Below are 21195 nucleotides of genomic sequence, written 5' to 3' on the forward strand. Positions count from 1 at the left end.
AGCAACCAGAGAACCTGCCTCCACCGCCCTGAGGCAGAGAATTCCAGACTCACCACTCTCTGTGAGAAAAAGTATTTCCTCGTCCCCGTTCTAAATGGCTTACTCTGTCCCCTGGTTCTGGACTCCTCCAACATCGGGAACATGTTTCCTGCCTCTAGTGTGTCCAAGCCCTTAACAATCTTATATGTTTCAATGAGATACCCTCTCATCCTTCTAAACTCCAGAGTGTACAAGCCCAGCTGCTCCATTCTCTCAGCATATGACAGTCCCGCCATCCCGGGAATTAATCTTGTAAACCTACGCTGCACTCCCTCAATAGCAAATATGTCCTTCCTCAAATTAGGGGACCAAAACTGCACACAATACTCCAGGTGTGGTCTCACTAGGGCTCTGTACAACTGCAGAAGGACCTCTTTGCTCCTATATTCGATTCCTCTTGTATTAAAGGCCAAAATGCCATTCGCTTTCTTCACTGCCTGCTGTACCTGTATGCCTACTTTCACAGACTGATGTACAAGTACCCCCAAGATCCCGTTGTACTCCCCATTTTCCCAACTTGACGCCATTTAGATAGTAATCTGCCTTCCTGCTTTTGCTACCAAAGTGGATAACCTCACATTTATCCGCATTAAACTTCATCTGCCATGCATCTGCCCACTCCCCCAACCTGTCCAAGTCATCCTGCATTCTCATAGCATCCCCCTCACAGTTCACACTGCCACCCAGCTTTGTGTCATCTGCAAATTTGCTAATGTTACTTTGAATACCTTCATCCAAATCATTGATGTATATTGTAAATAGCTGCGGTCCCAGCACCGAGCCTTGCGGTACCCCACTAGTCACTGCCTGCCATTCTGAAAGGGACCTGTTAATCCCTACTCTTTGTGACCTGTCTTCCAACCACTTCTCTATCCATGTCAGCACACTCTACCACCAATACCATGTACCCTAATTTTGCCCACTATTCTCCTATGTGGGACCTTATCAAATGCTTTCTGAAAGTCCAGTTACACTACATCCACTAGTTCTCCCTTGTCCATTTTCCGAGTTACATCTTCAAAAAATTCCCGAAGATTAGTCAAGCATGATTTCCCCTTTGTAAATCCATGCTGACTCGGAAGGATCCTGTTACTGCTATCCAAATGTGCGGACAGAGTGGTTGATATCTGGAACACGTTGCCATTGAAAGTGGCGGAGTTAGTTACCATGTTTAATAGACCTGGAAGAACATTTCTGTGCTCTGATAGCTCTATAATATTCTTGACTACAGTGTACTCCAGGAAGAAAGAGATGGGATGAAAGGAATCAGCCCTTCACATAAGCCGTGGTTTAAGGTCCCAAGTACCTGTCTGATTTGTAATGTCTAAAGACAGGATCACTGAAATGCATAACAGAGGAGGTGTAGTCATTTGGCCCACCACACCAATGCTAAACAAATACATAGCAATCCAGCCACATTGCTCCTCCCACCTCTTGCTCTGTAACCCAATGTCTCCATTCCTCTGTAAACCGGCACATCCATCGCACTATAACCCAGACATGCATTGCCCTGTAACCCAGACCTGCATTGACATGTAAACCGGCACATCCACTGCTTCTTCTTCTTGCATATGGTGTCCACAGCCTAAAGTTGAAGGACAACTTGTTCCATTTGATCTTATTTGATTGTGCAAACCAGATTGATTGCATTCGTCGAAACTGGGCAGACCACGTGAAGGTTGCAATCTCCCACCCCACATCCACTGCTCTATAACCTGGACATGCATTGCCCAGTAACCAAGCATATCTCCAGTTCCACCATTGAAAATGTGTTGAATGTGTTAAGAATAAGGGGTAAGCCATTAAGAACAGAGATGAGGAAATATTTTTTCACACAGAGTCGTGAGTCAGTGGAATTCTCTGCCTCAGAGAGCAGTGGAGGCCGGTTCTCTGGATGCTTTCAGGAGAGAGTTGGATAGAGCTCTTAAAGATAGCGGAGTCAAGGGATATGGGGAGAAAGCAGGAACAGGGTACTGATCATGGATGATCAGCCATGATCACATTGAGTGGCGATGATGGCTCAAAGGGCCGAATGGCCTACTCCTTATTGAATGCTTCTACTCTACAACCCCTTCCAGAGAGCAAAGTTCCAGACCATCACAGGGTACACCATCCTCAAAATCCAACCAAGTCCCAACTTCCTGCTACTAATCTTTACCAGATGCCTTACACATGCTATACTGTTCTATGTTCATATCTGAACTCCTGCCCTGACTGCCTGCAATATGATCAGTTTCACAATGGGACATACAACTTGCTTTAAAAAGTTTTATTTGAGAAACATCTGGAAACAGAGAGGCAGGAAAGGGGGGGGGGGGGGGGGGGTGAGGTTGAAAGCTTGGAGCCTCCGCTACTAAAAGCATGTTCACCAGTATGGAGCAAATTAATCCAGGCATGATCAAGAACATAAAGTTAAAGATACAAACCTGGAAGAACTAAGCCAGCTCTGTGGAAAGGGAAAGCAGTCAATGTTTTGTGCTAGCAACTATGGGGCCAAACACGGGCAGGTGGGACTAGGGAAGATGGGCCACCTTGGTCAGCATCAAAGAGCATGGAGAAGTTGAGCCGAAGGGCCGGTTTCCGTGCTGTAACTGATTCTTCCTCATTCCATGTTTCAAGGAATGAGGAAGAATGAGTCGACTTGTTTCTCTTTCCACAGACGCTGGATAAATTCTTCCAGCATTTTCTGTGGTTTTTGTTTATTGCAGATTCCAACATCTGCAGTTTTGTATAAAGTAGAAACATGTTTTCCAGAGATGCTGCCCTGGCACCCTGATTTACAGCAGCACTTTGTGTGTTTATCTGCATTTTTCTTATTTACTCTAAAACTAACGGGACGTGGATCGAAGAATGAAGCAGTGCCAGGTTCTGGAGCTGCAGAAAACACGGCGGAGGGGAGGTCTTGGAGAGATTTAAAACAAATGTGAGGGATTTCCACCAGAAACATGAACGTTATTTTATTCCCAACCTGTTGAAGAGTTGCAGGAATGTGTGTCCTTAGTCCAGAATGTTATATTAAAACGGGAATAAATGTGACCATTTACACAGCGGCGGCCGCGGGGAAGTAACGAGGCAGTGGCGGCTCTCCGCAAAAACATTCCTCTTCTCCCTGTGGGACCCGCTGTGTGCCCACATCCCCAACTCCCCCTCACCCTCACCCCCACCCCTCATCCCCAACTCCCCCCTAACCCACCCTCAGCCGCAGTCCGACACTGCTAACCACCGCAATTAAAAGTAACGGCGCCGCCCGACCGCAACCCCCCCTCACACACACTCTCCCCCTCACACACACTCTCCCCCTCACACACACTCTCCCCCCCACACACACTCCCCCCCACACACACTCCCCCTCACACACACTCTCCCCCTCACACACACTCTCCCCCCCACACACACTCTCCCCCTCACACACACTCTCCCCCGTCCCCCGACCCCCACACTCACGGTGCCGTAGTCGCCGCCATGGAGTTCCCGCTCCCGGGGTGGGGGGTGGTCGCCGGCTGCCCGCACTCCCCGGCACCGGATTCACTCCCCGCTCCGGACCGGACCGGACCAGGGTTGCAGTCAAAACACGGCGAGTTCTTCCCCCTACGGGGTGAATCTCTCCCTCACCCCCTTGATTAGTACGGGTGTCAGGGTTATGGGGAGAAGGCAGGAGAATGGGGTTAGGAGGGAGAGATAGATCAGCCATGATTGAATGGTGGAGTACACTTGATGGGCCGAATGGCCTAATCACTGATGACCAAACTCCCCCCCCCCCCCCGCTCCACTCCCCCCCGCTCCACTCCCCCCCGCTCCACTCCCCCCCGCTCCACTCCCACTCGCTCCGGGCCGCCGGGGTGACCGTTACCCGGCGCGCGGGGGCGTCAGGGCGGGAGCCGCTCGTCAACTGCCGTGAGAACCAGCAGCGGCCCCCGGCCCACGGTGACCCCTCACCCCCACCCTGACCCCCTCACCCCCACCCTGACCCCCCACCCCCACCCTGACCCCCTCACCCCCACCCTGACCCCCCACCCCACCCTGACCCCCTCACCCCCACCCTGACCCCCTCACCCCCACCCTGACCTTAGATTCTTAGACCACTGAGATCTGTTTTGGAGTAAAGGGGAACTAAAAAAGGGACGTATTGCACCTTAACAGGTGGGGGACCGGCATTCTGGCAGGCAGGTTTGCCACTGTGACACAGCTGGTTTTAAACTAAATAAGGGGGGGGAGGGGGGTGGGTATCAAATGGGATTATCAATAGAATAGAATAGAATGTGTTTATTGTCATTGCACAAAACTGAGCAACGAAATTCCATTTGCTTCTCCTCCGTTAAAAGAAATACAACACAACAACCAATACACAAGGACAGAGTTAAAGGGAAAGGGAGTAAAGGGATAGTTAATGACCCCAGAATTAACGGGAAAGAAAGCTCACAAAGGGAAAGGAGAGTATGGCCAAGTGTAATAGGGATCGATGTGAAAGGTGAGATGCATAAGGAATTAAAAGTATTGTATTTGAATGCACGCAGTATAAGAAGTAAAGGAGATGAGCTTGAGGCTCAGTTAGAGGTTGGTAGTTATGACATTGTGGGGATTACCGAGACGTGGCTGCAGGAGGATCGGGCCTAGGAACTTAATATTCAAGGTTGTACTTCCACTGTGGTGATGGGGGTTTTCAATATGCAGGTAGACTGGGAAAATCAGGTTGGTTCAGGACCCCAAGAAAGAGTGTTTGTAGAATGCCTCCGAGATGGTTTCTTAGAGCAGCTTGTAATGGAGCCGAACAGAGAAAAGGCAATTCTGGATTTAGTGTTGTCCAATGAACCAGATTTGATAAGAGAACTCAAGGTAAAGGAACCACTTGGAGGTAGTGATCATAATATGATTAGTTTTAATTTGCAATTTGAGAAGGAGAAGGTTAAATCGTAAGTGTCAGTGATGCAGTTGAACAAAGGGGACTATGAAGGCATGAGACGAGCTGGCCAAGGTAAACTGGAAAGGGATCCAGCAAGAATGATGGTGGAACAGCAATGGCAGGAATTTGGACAATAGACAATAGGTGCAGGAGTAGGCCATTCGGCCCTTCGAGCCAGCACCGCCAGTCAATGTGATCATGGCTGATCATCCCCAATAAGTACCCCGTTCCTGCCTTCTCCCCATATCCCCCGACTCTACTATTTTTAAGAGCCCTATCTAGCTCTCTCTTGAAAGCATCCAGAGAACCGCCTCCACTGCCCTCTGAGGCAGAAAATTCCACAGACATTTTCTGGGCATAATCCGGAAGACGCAAGATCATTTCATTCCAAAAAGGAAGAAAGATTCTAAGGGGAGTAGGAGGCAACTGTGGCTGACAAGAGAAATTAGGGATAGAATAAAACTAAAAGACCCCCACAATTAAAATGTGGATTACGGAAATGTCGGAGACCCTATACTTAGAAAGAATTAGACTTGTCTTAATGGACAAACAAGATCTTTTCCATAAAATTTGGGCTCCATTCATTAAATATCTGAAGGGATAGATTGGCACATCACGAGGACCCAACTGAAACTTGAACTCAGGAACAGATGAAAAGCTATACTTTATAACCTACGAACCTATCTCCATTGACGTATTACAGGTAACCCATTCTGAAAAAGCTACTTACTTAACTACTAAACCAGGTTCGCTTCTTAATAAACAGACACCACACAAACTGTTTGGTAGACCAGTTCAAAACTTTACTTAACATCGGCCGATGGAAGGGAGCGAGAATTCCAGCTAAGTGACCGATATAGACACTCGACTGTCCTCGGTTCCCTTCTCTGAACAACAGAATTACATTGCCTTAAATAGGGTTTTTTTTGTCCCCTTAGCACATTTCACAGACATTAGTCATGGTCAGAGGTACATGAAAAGGTTTCCACAGAATGCATCACATCAAAGGCCTTTTGTTTACATACAAGATAACATTGGCCATTTGGTTTACGACATTTTATCTTCACAGAGATCACCCCAACTCTCGCTGCTTTCTCTCTGTCATTTGGTCCTTCATAAACATAGGCCATTTGGTTTATGGCATCTTACTTCAAAGATGTGACTAGCTGTTTCTTTCTCTGTCACTTCCTCACTTGGGAGACAATGTTATAGGATTTATTATCCCACACACCCGCAACCTGAGGCAAGCCTAATTTGAGACTAAATATAAGCTGTAAGCTAGCCCAGAAGCCAATTTAATATCTTCTTATATTTTAACTAAAATTCAGCTTCATCATTCCATCCTTTTATCAAATTTTTGATAACAACTACAGTCCTTGCTGAGTACATACGAAAGACTCATCAGACAAATTAATAGTACACTAGTAACACAATCATTTCATAGTGGACAATCGTTCCACAAGTCCCTCCAAACATTTTAAATGGCCACCAACCTCCCCCGGACGTGACACTGAGATACTACCATAGGACAGGAAAAGGATCATAAAAATTGCTCAGCCTTTATTCGGCTTCGCTTGGAATTCCCCGTGTGCTGGTGTAACTGGTTCATGCTTCTCTTGTGTGGCACTGCATTTGCAACATAACAATGCCTGTCACAAATATACTGTTTCCTAAAAATACACCAGTGCCTTGGTTGTGGCAAAAACAGGTAGATTTAACTGGCCTTTGCAGACCTCTTACTGTCTGTAGTTAGGATATCTTTGCTGCGCTTGTCATGTTTGACTTCAATCTTGTTTAAAAGGAGGTGTGTACCATCCTTTAAATGTGAGTTAGTCCGCAAGTTTGCCAGCCTGAAGAAAGTTCAGTCCATGTGGGCTGGGCCACCCCAGAATAAAGGGAGCATCCATAGCCCATCGTCCTTGTTTCCACAACCCTTCCTCCACTTGCACGATCAAGGCAGTGCCAGGTTCGCCTGACACTGTTCCTATCAAGCGGACCCTAGTCGCTTCCCCTATCAGTGAACTAAAATAATCTTCCATTTCGGGATTGCAACCCGTAGGATCATAACATAAGGTCACATGTGGATCGGGTGTATTTCTAAAGACTGGTGCTGACAAAAGATCAATAGCCCACCATTGAGGTGTTGGGAAGTGTGTGTGCATCATCTTCTGCGTCTGGAGGTGAATCCCCTCGTCAGTGCAGATAATTCCGGCTTTTAATCCTATCAATAGGTCTCTGCCTGCGAGGTTGCAGCCAAGAAATGGTGTAACGGAAAAAGGGAGGGTACATTGTTCCTGTCCATAGGTTACAGTCAGAGGCTGAGTTAGTGGGTAACACCGTACTTTCCCATCCAATCCTGATAATCGTGTTACATGGTCTGACATGGGAACTCCAAGAGATGCCGCAAGCTCCTGATTCAGGGTAGATGAGGTTGCTCCTGTATCAATCAAAAACGGAACTCTGGTGTCCCCCAGCATCATGTTTACTACGGGTTCTTCATCGGGGTTGGCGATTAATGGGAATAGATGCTGGACAGGAAAGTGGGTGGGTCATTGGGAAAACGGGTTGTTGGTAGAGTACGGAGCCTGTCTTCCCTGTACTTCCCCGGAGACACCAGAGGGACATTCCCTTTTCCAATGCCCTCTTCCCCCACACCGAAAACAGCCTCCTCCAGTTCCCCTCTCACCACGTGATCTTCCCTGCCCTGGGTGGTTTTGATTTTGTCTTCCCTGGAATTCTCCCCATCGTGGTCTATCCCATTGTGGTCTGGGTGGAAAACCCCTTCCTCTACCAGGGCGCATCCCGTTCCCAGGTCTCATAGCCAGAGCCTGGTAGGATTCCTCAGCTGCTGGATCCCACATATAATATTCAGTTTTTATTCTGGGTGCACTGGTGGCAGCCGTGTTTCCAGCACCGTCAGCCCAAAAGGCAGCTACTGCACGTCTCATCTGGGTTATGTCGTTGTCTGACCAGTTTAAGTCTGTTTTAATCATTGACTGTACTTTAAGAGGGAGACAACTCATTAACATAGCATTAAAAGCTGGGGACCTATTGCCCGCATTGTATACAGCGTCTCCTGCAAAGGTCCCATAGATACTAGTGAATCGATCCAGATACGACTGGGGGTCTTCCTTTGGCCCGGGCTTACAATCGAGGACCACCGACATGTTAATTGGCTTCTTCAAACATTCAAACAGATGGGTCATCATAAAATCTACACAAACTGTCTCGTCTGCATGTGCGTGCACGGCTTTTAGTGCCTGCCAAGTCTGATGTGTCATAACATCCTTCCACTTCTGTCGTTCGGCCGCTGACAAAAGTGACAAGGTCTTTTGTTTAACCTCCTCACATGTGCGTGCACGGCTTTTAGTGCCTGCCAAATCTGATGTGTCATAACATCCTTCCACTTCTGTCGTTCGGCCGCTGACAAAAGTGACAAGGTCTTTTGTTTAACTTCCTCACTTGGGAGACAATGTTATAGGATTTATTATCCCACACACCCGCAACCTGAGGCAAGCCTAATTTGAGACTAAATATAAGCTGTAAGCTAGCCCAGAAGCCAATTTAATATCTTCTTATATTTTAACTAAAATTCAGCTTCATCAATTCCACCTCCCTTGTTTTTCTGTTGTGTTTTTTTTTTCTTTCTTTTTTCTTTGTAACTTTCTACCCTCTCTTTTTCCCTCTTTCTATAAAAAATAAAAACACTAGAATAAAACTAAAAGAAAAGATGTATAACACAGCAAACAGAAGCCAGAGGATTGGGAAACTTTCATAGGACAACAGAAGGAAACAAAACGGGCAATACGGGCTGAAAAGATGAAGTACAAGGGAAAGCTGGCCAGGAATGTAAAGAAGGACAGTAAAAGCTTCTTTAGATATGTTAAGGGAAAAAGAATAGCAAAGTCAAATGTGGGTCCTTTAAAGGCAGACACAGGTGAAATTATTATGGGGAACAAGGAAATAGCAGAAGAGTTGAACATCCCCGCCCACCACAGCAACACCATTGTCAAATTTGCGGATGACACTACGGTGGTGGGACTCATCTCCGGGGGGGACGAGTACGCCTACCGGGATGAGGTGCAGCAGCTGACAGTGTGGTGTGGAGAAAATAACCTGCTCCTTAACACCTTAAAGACCAAGGAGATAATAATAGACTTCAGGAAGAATAAAACGGACATGGTACCATTAGTTATCAGAGGGGACTGTGTGGAGAGGGTGGCGGATTTCCGCTTCCTGGGAATCCATATTGAGGAGGACCTGACGTGGAGCGTGAACACCTCTGCGCTGCTGAAAAAGGTCCAGCAGAGACTGCACTTCCTGAGGGTGCTCAGGAAGAATAACATCACTCAGAGACTGCTGCTGTCCTTTTATCGGTGCTCCATTGAGAGCCTCCTAACATACTGTGTATGCGTATGGTACACCAGCTGCACAGCGGCTCAGAGGAAAGCGCTCCAGAGGGCCATTGACAACGCCCAGAGGATTGTCGGATGCCCTCTCCTTACCTTGGAGGACTTACACAGTTCCCGCTGCATCAAAAAATCCCAGAGTATTATAAAGGACATTTCCCACCCCGGACACTCCCTGTTTGAACTGTTACCGTCAGGCAGACGGTACAGATCTACAAGGACAAGGACAAACAGACTTAAAAACAGTTTTTACCCCACTGCTATAAAGGCACTAAATGTAGCCGCCAAGGAACGCAGGGGCGATACATACATACATGAAATCGACAGAAGGATGTAGGGCTGGGTGTTTATGCGTGCTATTTTTATGATATTTATTTTAGTTGTTTATCTTTTTAAATATTTTACCTTGTATGTATCGTTAGCTTTTAGAAATGTTTGAATGGTGCACTGACTGGCTGACATTTTACAATTTCGTTGTACATGGTTCATGTTACAATGACAATAAAGAAACTATTCTAACTATTCTATTCTAAGTACTTCGGATCTGTCTTCACTAAGGAAGACACAAACAATCTCCCAGAAGTACTTGAAGACAGAGGATCTAAGGGGGTAGAGGAACTGAAATAAATTTTCATTAGGCGAGAAATAGTATTGGGTAGGCTAATGGGACTGAAGGATGATAAATCCCCTGAGCCTGATGGTCTGCATCCCAGGGTCCTCAGGGAGGTGGCTCTAGAATTAGTGGACGCATTGGTGATCATTTTCCAATGTTCAATAGATTCAGAATCAGTTCCTGTAGATTGGAGGATAGCTAATGTTATCCCACTTTTCAAGAAAGGAGCAGGAGTGAAAACGGGGAATTTTAGACCTGTTAGCCTGACTTCGGTGGTGGGAAAGATGCTGGTGTCAATTATTAAAGAGGCAATAATGGGGCATTTGGATAGCAGTTAAAGGATTAGTCCAAGTCAGCATGGATTTATGAAAGGGAAATCATGCTTGACTAATCTTCTGGAATTCTTTGAGGATGTGACAAGTAAAATGGATGAAGGGGAGCCAGTGGATGTAGTGTATCTAGACTTTCAGAAAGCCTTTGATAAGGTCCCGCACGGGAGACTGGTGACTAAAATTAGAGCACATGCAGGGCATGAAATTGGCGGTTGCCCGGGTGCCAATGACCACCCAAAGTGCCGCCGGGCAACCTAAATGGCGAGTCATTTTGCCCGGCTTGGCACTGCAGATACTGGTTTATACCGAAGATAGACACAAAAAACTGGAGTAACTCAGCGGGTCAGGCAGCAATTCTGGAGAAAAGGAACATGGCGTTTCGTGTCGGCAACGGCTGTCGTGCGGGGAAAAGATATTAGGTGCGTGGTGACGAAGGGTCGGAGCGAATGATGGGACCTGCACAGCGGCGGCAGCAGCGGCCGCGACAGCGGCTCCACTGCCTCCTCCTCCTGCACCCCGCCCGCCCTGATAGCGGTCGCTGCTTGCAAATCCACTAACGGCGATAACCGCTTTCAAAACAAACCCTCTCGCACGCTGAGGCCGAGAGGAGGGAGGAAGGGGGAGGCCTCCTTCCGCCGTCTGAAGCAGCTGCACCAAAGATCCTATAGCTATAGGATCTTTGAGCTGCACCGCTCTGCCCCGCACCTTGCTGTTGGCTGGCGGAGGAGGGAGGCGGTGGGGAGGATGTTAGGAGGTTGCAGGGTGACCTGGACAGGTTGAATGAGTGGCAGATGCAGTATAATATAGATAAATGTGACACATCCTTGTGATTGAGGCAGTGCAGCGTAGATTCACGAGATTGATCCCAGGGATGGCGGGACTGTCATATGAGAAAAGATTGAAAAGACTAGGCATGTATTCACTGGAGTTTAGAAGGATGAGGGGGATCTTATAGAAACATAAAATTATAAATGGACTGGACAAGCTAGATGCAGGAAAAATGTTCCCAATGTTGGGCGAGTCCAGAACCAGGGGGCACAGTCTTAGAATAAAGGGGAGGCCATTTAAGACTGAAGTGAGAAAAAACTTTCTCCCAGAGAGTTGTGAATTTGTGGAATTCCCTGCCACAGAGGGCAGTCGAGGCCAAATCACTGGATGGATTTAGAGAGAGTTAGATAGAGCTCTAGGGGCTAGTGGAATCAAGAGATATGGGGAGAAGGCAGGCACGGGTTATTGATTGGGGACGATCAGCCATGATCACAATGAATGGCGGTGCTGGCTCGAAGGGCCGAATGGCCTTCTCCTGCACCTATTTTCTATGTTTCAAGGTGTGCTCTAACTCCAGTCCTAGTGCTTCCAGATATCAGAAATCCACACCACCCCGGCCACGCTCTCATCTTGCTACTACCACCGAAAAGAAGGTGCAGGATCTCCAGGTTCAAGAACAGCTTCTTCCTAACGACCATTGATCACTGCACAACACTAACTTCAGCAACTATGATCTTGGACCGTGATTGTGATGTTACATGTAAGCAAAGTGTATTTTAGCCCCTCCTAGTGGTTGCTTAAAAGATTGCGGCCACCTAAATTCACTCTTGTTCTCCATTCGTTGCTTGTGATCACATGATTGGACTCATGGATGAGACAGGCATTTTGTATTGGGATTGATATCGATATTGTATCGATATTCCAGCATCTGCAGTTCCTTTTTGAACATTTTGTATTGGGATTGGGGACAGCAATGTGCTCTGAAGCCCTCTCTGTTAAATCCATTGCCATCTGCCCGTGTTGAGCCTTGGAGAAGCTTCGTTTATCACAAAAAAAGAGTTATGGAAGCATTGTAAAAAGCAAGTTGATGAAGACAAACAAATAAATGAAATTCAACTTTATTTCCACGTCTAAGTCATCACTTAACCCTTACAGTGCCAAGTACACCTGTTTAGATGTCTGTCACTTCGTGTACAGCCACACATGCAAGGGAACAGAATAGTGATATTGATTGCACTTTGGGTTTTGCCTAGGACTACTATTATTAATTAATTATATTTGTGATTATTGTATAATTATCTGTGTGTTCTTGTGTTTATAGACATGTTAGGCAGCTGCAAGTAAGAATTTAATTGTTCAGTTGTTGGTAGATGTAACAATTAAACACTCTTGACTTAACTCTTACATCCACTGGTAGTAGGGATCAGTTGAAGGGAAGAGGTGGAAAGCGTGTGGCACATTGGAGATGCTGTATTCTTGAATGTTATTAAAAAAAAGTGATATTAATTTTAAATGTAAATTAATTTGCCCAACATAAGCGATGAATAAACACAAAGTGCTGGAGTAACTCATCGGGTCGGGCAGCATCTCTGGAGAGCATGAAAGGTGACGTTTCCGATCGGGACCCCTCTGCAGAATGATTCTGACAAATTGATGGATAGATGGCTTTGTGCATCAATTGTTGAAGGCTCTTCGGATTTTTTCTTTACCAAATGCATTTGTCGGAAAGATGCTGCGGATGTTTGATGTTCCCAATTGTGTGCAGATGAACCTTTTGTCACAACAATGACAGTTTTAAGATGGCTCGTCTGCTCTCGAAAACCACAATGTGGCTTTTTCTTTCCCTGAGTAGAATTCAAAGATTCCACGCACTAAGAATGGAGTTTTTTTTCTTTATGAGCCCTGCATCAGGCAGGGAATTGATCGCATGGAAAGGTTGCGGGTCGATTTTTGAACAGTCAGCTGCCCAAGCGAAATATGAGATGCTGTTCCTCCAAATTGTGTTTAGACTCACTCTGACAATGGAGGAGACCGAGGACAGAAAGGTCTGTGTGGGAATGGGAAGGGGAATTAAAGTGTCTCGACCCGAAACGTCACCAATTCATTCTCATCAGAGATGCTGCCTGTCCCGCTGAGTTACTCCAGCATTTCGTTTATCTTCTGTAGAAGTTCAGAGTTGCCTTATTGTAGAAGTTTTCCCAGACGGGAGTGTTGGAAGCCATGGCATTGATAACGTAGAGAATTGTTTTATGCCGCATGGAATATCTGCAATAAAGACCGAATATCCCGAAATACTCAACAAACACGCATGTTGTGGGTTAATTGTTGGCAGTAATTGCTGCGAGTGAAGACGCGCCCGCCACTGTCTGGGCATTTCCCATACACGGGAACAAATTGGCAAATAGTTCTGTGTAAATAAGTTGCAGCGGCTGTGGATTGGAGCGGGTAAACAATCACCTCGAGTTCCCAAACCAATCATCGATGGCAGAGACGTGGGCGAGCTTCAGAGCCATGAATCAATCTCTTGTCACAATCAGGTCACAGATAAAAGCGACCGCGTTTCCATGCAGAACATCACCGTGTGTGGCCGAGGACCAGTCAGCTAGCGCACAGAGAGGACATGGCGACAGCCGCGCATCGTATCCTGCTCTACCTAACCAACCTGGCCCTGGCCGTCCACTCCATGTCGGTAAGAAGCATCTCCTACAACAGATTCAGTCTGGCCAAGGCACCCGCCCACAAGCGTCACCTATCCATGTTCTCCACAGATCTGCCCGAGTTACACTCACTCTGTGTCTTTTTCTTGTAAGCCAGCATCTGCAGTTCCTACATCAGTAGTGTGTTCTCCAGACATTTCAATACTGGTCACTGGCTTTTCCCTCGAATCATGAATTATCTGGAATAAATGTCAGGAGACGCAAGGAACTGCAGATGCTGGGATCCGGAGCAAGACACGACGTGCTGGAGGAATTCAGCGGGCCAGGGCAGCATCTGTGGAGGGAGTGTACAGGCGATGGTTCGGGTTTGGACACTTCAGACCTCGACCAGAAACGTTGCCTGTCAATAACTGTCTCGGGACTCATTACCTGGGAACTATATTTTGAAATTTCCGTTAGGAGTTAAATATAAACAGCTGGTTTCGTTAAGATCCACTGTTTTACTAATGTCCTATACTGTATGCAAAAAATATATATTTTATTATAGGTCTGTGCCTGTGAGAATGAAGAACCAATTGACCATTACAGAAGGAGAATTATAGTGCTCTGCTGATCTGGCTTGTAGCAGATTCTAATACAGGTTGTGTTGGAAGGAACTGCAGATGCAGGTTTACACCGAAGATACACACAGAACGCTGGAGTAACTCAGTGGGACAGGCAGCATCTCTGGAGAGAAGGAATGGGTGATGTTTCGGGTCTGAAGAGGGGTCTTGACCTGAAACTTCACCCATTCCTTCTCTTCAGAGATGCTGCCTGTCCCATTGAGTTACCCCAGCATGTTGTGTCTAGATTCTAATACAGGTTGGATGCATTCCTTTATTTGCTCAACAACATACCAATTAAGGTGCATGGTAGAAGTGGCTCCATAAAGAAAGGCACAGGTTCTGGGACGTGAGATGTAAGGGCAGGGATGACTGAGGGAATGAAGATGAGCTGAGCAAGATGAGAGCAGTGGGGTTGACGTTGTCTACATGGACTTCAGCAAGGCCTTTGATAAGGTTCTGCATGGTAGGCTGGCCTGGAAGGTTAGACCACATGGGATCCAGGGCAAACTAACCACTTAGACACAAGGTAGACAAAGCTGGAGAAACTCAGTGGGTGAGGCAGCATCTATGGAGCATCTATGGATGCTGCCTCATCCGCTTTTATGTCTACCTCTGATTATTCCAGCATCTGCAGTTTTTTTAGACACTTAGACACAACATTCTTTTGAAGCTAGATGACTGAAGGTGGTGGTGTAGAATTGTTTTTCAGACTTCACGCCTGTAACAAGTGGTGTGCCAGAGGGTTTTGTGCTGGGTCTATTTGTGATTGATATTTAAGTATATTAAGGGCTTGGACCCTTATCCCTAGAGTGTGGAGACTGAGAGGTGACTGTAGAGATTTATAAAACTATGAGGGACATAGATAATGTGAATAGCCACAGTATTGTTCCCAATCTAGAGGCGCATGTTTACCTTGAGAGGGGAATGTTTTCATAAAGAGGTTGTTGGGTATATGGAACGAGCTACCAGAGAAGGTAGATGAGGTTCTACTATAAGGACATTTAAAAGAGATCTGGTCAGGTACATGGATAGGAAAGGTTTAGAGGTAAATGGGTCAAATACGGCGGCACGGTGGCACAGTTGTAGAGTTAACATAGAAAATAGGTGCAGGAGGAAGCCATTTGGCCCTTCGATCCAGCACCGCCATTCATTGTGATCATGGCTGATTATTCGCAATCAGTAACCCGCGCCTGCCTTGTCCCCATATCCCTTGATTACACTAGCCCCTAGAGCTCTATCTAACTCTCTTTTAAATTAATCCAGTGAATTGGCCTCTACTGCCTTCTGTGGCAGATAATTCCACATATTCACAACTCTCTGGGTGAAAAAATGTTTTTGCATCTCAGTCTTGCAGCGCCAGAGACCCGGGTTTGATCCTGACTACAGGTGCCTGTCTGTACGGAGTTTGTACGTTCTCCCCGTGACCTGCATGGGTTTTCTCTGAGATCTTTGGTTTTCTCCCACACTCCAAAGATATACAGGTTTGTAGGTTCATTGGCTTGGTGTAAATGCAAATTGCCCCAAGTGCGTCTTAATGTGCGGGGATTGCTGGTCGGTGTGGACTCGGTGTGAACTAAATGGGACCAGCTTACATGACCGGGTTGGATCTAAGGGTCTGTGACTTTGTTGTACATGTCAGTGATTATTATCACTAGTCTGGCAACTTGGTATGCTTCTTCCAAATGCAGGTGTTAATTTTTCTAGCTTTAGGCTGCGATTGAATAATATTATGTTATCAATTGTTGGTCTCAACATAATGTGTGATATGAGATGTAACTTTACAATATGTGATTACTGCAGTGATTCAGTATTTGGAAATAGTGTTAGGTAGAGGGATGGAAATGGAGATTCATTTTGAATATTGTCATCCTCTATCAAATCTCACATATAAAGATGCCAAACCAAAGCATCCTTCAGACCAATGGATTTAGGATAAATAGGGTGACCCAAAATGCTGGAGTAACTCAGCGGGACAGGCAGCATCTCTGGAGAGACTTTTTGGTTTGAGACCCTTCTTCAGACTGGAAGGGTCGCAACCGGAAACATTGTCCATTCCTTCTATCCAGTGATGCTGCCTGTCCTGCTGAGTTACTCTGGCATTTTGGGCCTATCTTTGGTTTAAACCAGCATCTGCAGTTCTTGCACATTAGGATAAATAGGTACTTGATGGTCAGCATAGAAATGTACAATGTGGGGCCCGTGCTGGTTTGTACGTTAATCGGCCTCTGTAACTTGCCCGAATATAGGGTGTGAATGAGAACATAGAACTAGCATGAGCGGGTGATCGATGGTCGGAGTGAAGTTGGTGGGCCCAAGAGGCTATTTCCATGCTGTGACTCTAAACTAAACTAAATGATTCTGACCTAGTGAAACATTTATAGGTATGGGTGGAAAGCAGAGCCCCTGGAGGAAAGCCCTGAGATCAAGGAGAGAATAGGGTGTGGAGCAGCGCCATGCTCCCCTCTGCTGGTTGATGAGCTAGTGGTGCCATTGCAATGTAACTCTGGTCGTGTTAATATACCCCCCGATACACACTGTTTTCTAGAGGAAGTGAACTAAAACCAATAAACCATATAACCATATAATAACCATATAACAATTACAGCACGGAAACAGGCCATCTCGACCCCTCTAGTCCGTGCCGAACACATAATCTCCCCTAGTCCCTTATACCTGCGCTCAGACCATAACCCTCCATTCCTTTCCCATCCATATAACTATCCAATTTATTTTTAAATGATAAAAACGAACCTGCCTCCACCACCTTCACTGGAAGCTCATTCCACACAGCTACCACTCTCTGAGTAAGTAAGTAAGTAAGTACTCTATGTGTAGGAAGGAGCCGCAGATGCTGGGTTTAAACTGAAGATAGACACAAAAAGCTGGAGTAACTCAATGGGACAGGCAGCATCTCTGGAGAGAAGGAATAGGTGTTTAAGAAGGAACTGCAGATGCTGGAAAATCGAAGGTAGACAAAAGTGTTGGAGAAACTCAGCGGGTGCGGCAGCATCAATGGAAATAGGCAACGTTTCGGGCCAAAACCCTTCTTCAGACTGTTTTGGGTCGAGACCCTTCTTCAGACCATATTCTCTCACCAAACCACAAGACTATATTACGGTCTTCAATAAAAACGGAAATGCTGGAAAGACTCAGCAGGTCAGACATCGTCTGTAGAAAGAGAAGCAAAGTTAATGTTTCAAATCAAACGCCCTTCACCAGACCTTGCTGAGAGGTGCTGAACCCACAGAGTCAAGAGTGCAATGATATAGATTTTTCTGTGGTAGACTAGAAGGAAATATCACTGCGCAGTACAACCACTTAAAGTTGTTTATGGATATATGTGTTTCCATAAATAACGGTACCACCCTGTGACATGGGTAGCCAAATTTGAAATTTATCCTCAGATATGGGGCCCAAATTTGCTCACAGTACTCCAAATGCGGCCAGACCAGCACCCTATAGAGCCTCAGCATTGCATCTCTGTTTTTGTATTCCAGTCCTCTTGATATAAAGTTTGCTTTGCTTGTGGCATTTTGTGAGGATGGAAATAATGCTATACTGCCTCCTTTCACACTGATTCTATTTCAGCTCTCATTTCTGGGCACCAATGTCATTTGTGCTCAAAGTGTTTAATAGTATATGTTCTGTTTCAATTCACCTTTACTAAAATAACGATTTATTTTCTGCCAACAGGTAACATGTATCAGAGTCCGATGTAAGTGTACATTGTCGATATCAATTTGCAAAGTTGTAAATGTGAGCAGGGTTCCTGGACTGCAGATCCATGTTCATCTACAGAAGGAAGAGCGTTTCAACCTGAAGTTGTTGGCGAGTCTTGTCCATCAGTTGCACATTCAGGACAGCCTTTGTGAATGAGTGTGATCATTCCAGTCACATCCCTGGGTTTGGTCTGCTCTCCTTCTTCCACTTCACTCCCCACCCTGTGATCCACTTCAGATACTCGGGCTATGACTTGTCCAATTCTGGAACTGGTACCTGAACATTTTGCTTTCTTCTTTCTGTGTCTCCCTTGCCTTAAATGTTCTGTCTTCATTTGTTCTCAACTTTGGTTCAACAGTTAACCCAGCTCTCAAAGTGCAGAGATAGACACAAAAAGCTGGAGTAACTCAGCGGGACAGGCAGCATCTCTGGAGAGAAGGAATTGGTGACGTTTCGGGTCGAGACACTTCTTCAGACATGTCTGATTTTAACCTCATTACACCTATCTTCCCAGTAGCCATTCAATGTTACTAATACGTCTGTTGTCTAGTGTAGTGTGAAACGTAATGAATGAATAATGAATACGTTTATTGGCCAAGTATGTTCACATACAAGGAATTTGCCTTGGTGCTCCATTCGCAAGTAAGTTCAAGTGAGTTTATTGTCATGTGTCCCTGTATAGGACAATGAAATTCTTGCTTTGCTTAAGCACACAGAAAATAGTAGGCATTTACTACAAAACAGGTAAATGTGTCCATATACCATGATATAAATATATACACACATGAATAAATAAACTGGTAGTGCAAATAACAGAAAGTGGTTGCTAATAATCAGAGTTTTGTCCGAGCCAGGTTTAATAACCTGATGGCTGAGGGGAAGTAGCTATTCCTGAACCTGGTTGTTGCAGTCTTCAGGCTCCTGTACCTTCTACCTGAAGGTAGCAGGGAGATCAGTGTGTGGCCAGGATGGTGTGGGTCTTTGATGATACTGCCAGCCTTTTTGAGGCAGCGACTGCGATAAATCCCCTCGATGGAAGGAAGGTCAGAGCCGATGATGGACTGGGCAGTGTTTACTACTTTTTGTAATCTTTTCCTCTCCAGGGCGCTCAAATTTCCGAACCATGACATACAGTAAACCATTAAGAATAAAACATAAAGCATTAAAACAATTACTGACACTCGTGCACATTTTTATCAGCTTTCTGATTCCCAAGAACTACAGGAACAAAGTTAAGATATAGATATCCCTCGCATTACCCAGAAATTATGCCACTCAAACTCCTCTTCACTTCAACTACAATGAATTTAGTGATCTTCTTTTCAGTTAGCAAGCCTGTAATTTCATTTTTAACGTTTTTATTTGTCATTTCTTCAGTAGTATATGATGGTATGCAATGGTAAAATTGTGAAATGGGATCCTTTGTTTTTAGGTTCTACCCCTCCATCAGAGTGGTATGTAGAACATAACAGCACCCCGTCAGATATTTACGAAATCAAAGCCCAGCTACACATGTCTGAAGAAAGCCAGCTTCCAATGCTGAACATCACATGGGTCCTCAATGACGATGGTAAGATTTAGTTTCAGTTGTTTTTGGCTTCATATAAAATGTGTTGTACACAGCATGGAAACAGGCCCTTCGGCTCGACCTGCCTACGTCAACCAACATGCCCCATCTTCACTAGACCCACCTGCCTGCACTTGGTCCATAACTCTCTTAAACCTATCCATGTATCTGACCATATGTCTCTTAAATGTTATGGTGGTACCTCCTCTGTCAGCTCAATCCATAGAACTACCACCCTTTGTGTAAAAACGGTACCCCTTAGGTTCCAATGTATGAAATCTTTCCCCCCTCACCTTAACCTTGTGTTTCAAAACTATCTCATACATTATTGGACATGGTCGGAAACATAGCCATCCTCACCTTCTCCTTTAGAACCACATTCAAGCCACTGTACCTTCTGGAAGTTGGGAGAAGAAGGAATGACCGGGGTGGGACAAGTCTATGAGCCAACATAATGTTGTCCCACCCCGGTCATTCCTTCTACTCCCCGCTCCCATCCAGCAAAAGATACAGAAGCTTGAAACGCACACCACCAGACTCAGGAACAGCTTCACCCCCTCTGTATCAGGCTTCTGAATGGACCTTCCACACGCTACCAGTTCCATCAGTTCCCGCACCCCATTCCTCTCATTGGGGCCCTGGTTTCCACACTACCTTTAAACTCACCAGATCTGCTCCCACTTTCCCTTTAAGTTCACGAGTTCACTGAAACATCACTGTCACGTCTGCCTTTAAAAATGTGAATTATAAGCTTTTGGACAATGAATAAAATAACAAACTTTTAACATTGTGCTTTATGCATTTTACAGCATTAAGGGCATGCAGGGAATGGAGGGATATGGATCATGTACAGACAGAGGAGACTGGGTTAATGTGGGATAGTTTACAGCACAGGCATTGTGGGCCGAAAGGCCTGTTCCTGTGCTGTGCCAATCCATGTTCATGGGATATTTTATAGAGTTAGACAATAGGGCAGAAGTAGGACATTCGGCCCTTTGAGCCAGCACTGCCATTCACAGTGATCATGGCTGATCATCCACAATCAGTACCCCGTTCCTGCCTTCTCCCCATATCCCTTGACTCCGCTATCTATAAAAGCTATATATAACTCTCTTCAAAGCATCCGGAGAATCGGCCTCCACTGCCTTCTGTGGCAGAGAATTCCACGGATTCACAACTCTCTGGGTGAAGAAGTTTTTCCTCATCTCCGTTCTAAATGGCTTACCCTTTATTCTTAAACTGTGGGGGGTTTTGCACTCCCCCAACATCGGGAACATGTTTCCTGCCTCTAGCGTTTCAATAAGATATCCTCTCATCCTTCTAAATTCCAGAGTATACAAGCCCAGCTGCTCCATTCTATCAACACCTGACAGTCCAGGAATTAACCTCGTGAACCTACGCTGCACTCCCTCAATAGCAAGAATGTCCTTCGTCAAATTTGGAGACCAAAACTGCACACAATACTCCAGGTGTGGTCTCACCAGGGCCCTGTACAACTTCAGAAGGACCTATTTGCTCCTATACTCAACTCCTCTTGTTATGAAGGCCAACATGCCATTCGCTTTCTTCACTGCCTGCTGTTACC

At 45.7% G+C, this 21195-nt stretch overlaps 2 protein-coding genes across 4 annotated transcripts in view; one reads left to right on the plus strand and one right to left on the minus strand.

The window, feature by feature from the left end:
* Positions 1-3636, minus strand: part of chdh (choline dehydrogenase) — a 42767-nt gene extending 39131 nt beyond the window's left edge. The window contains exons 1-2 of one of the 2 annotated variants that reach the window (XM_033036551.1): positions 3484-3618; positions 2861-3007 (exon numbers count right to left, since the gene is read on the minus strand). The gene's annotated coding sequence lies outside the window, so the exon portion shown is untranslated. Of the gene's footprint in view, positions 1-2860; positions 3008-3483 lie in introns of both variants that reach the window. The other variant, XM_033036549.1, reaches the window with a different exon arrangement.
* A 9856-nt stretch (positions 3637-13492) lies between these two features.
* il17rb (interleukin 17 receptor B) overlaps positions 13493-21195 on the plus strand; it is a 32923-nt gene continuing 25220 nt past the window's right edge. The window contains exons 1-3 of one of the 2 annotated variants that reach the window (XM_033036553.1): positions 13557-13750; positions 18017-18038; positions 19476-19613. In XM_033036553.1, coding sequence (XP_032892444.1) covers positions 13682-13750; positions 18017-18038; positions 19476-19613 — 229 coding nt within the window. In that variant the 5' untranslated portion in view covers positions 13557-13681. Of the gene's footprint in view, positions 13751-18016; positions 18039-19475; positions 19614-21195 lie in introns of both variants that reach the window. The other variant, XM_033036552.1, reaches the window with a different exon arrangement.

Source organism: Amblyraja radiata, chromosome 18, assembly GCF_010909765.2.
Source record: "Amblyraja radiata isolate CabotCenter1 chromosome 18, sAmbRad1.1.pri, whole genome shotgun sequence".
Lineage (NCBI taxonomy): Eukaryota > Metazoa > Chordata > Chondrichthyes > Rajiformes > Rajidae > Amblyraja > Amblyraja radiata.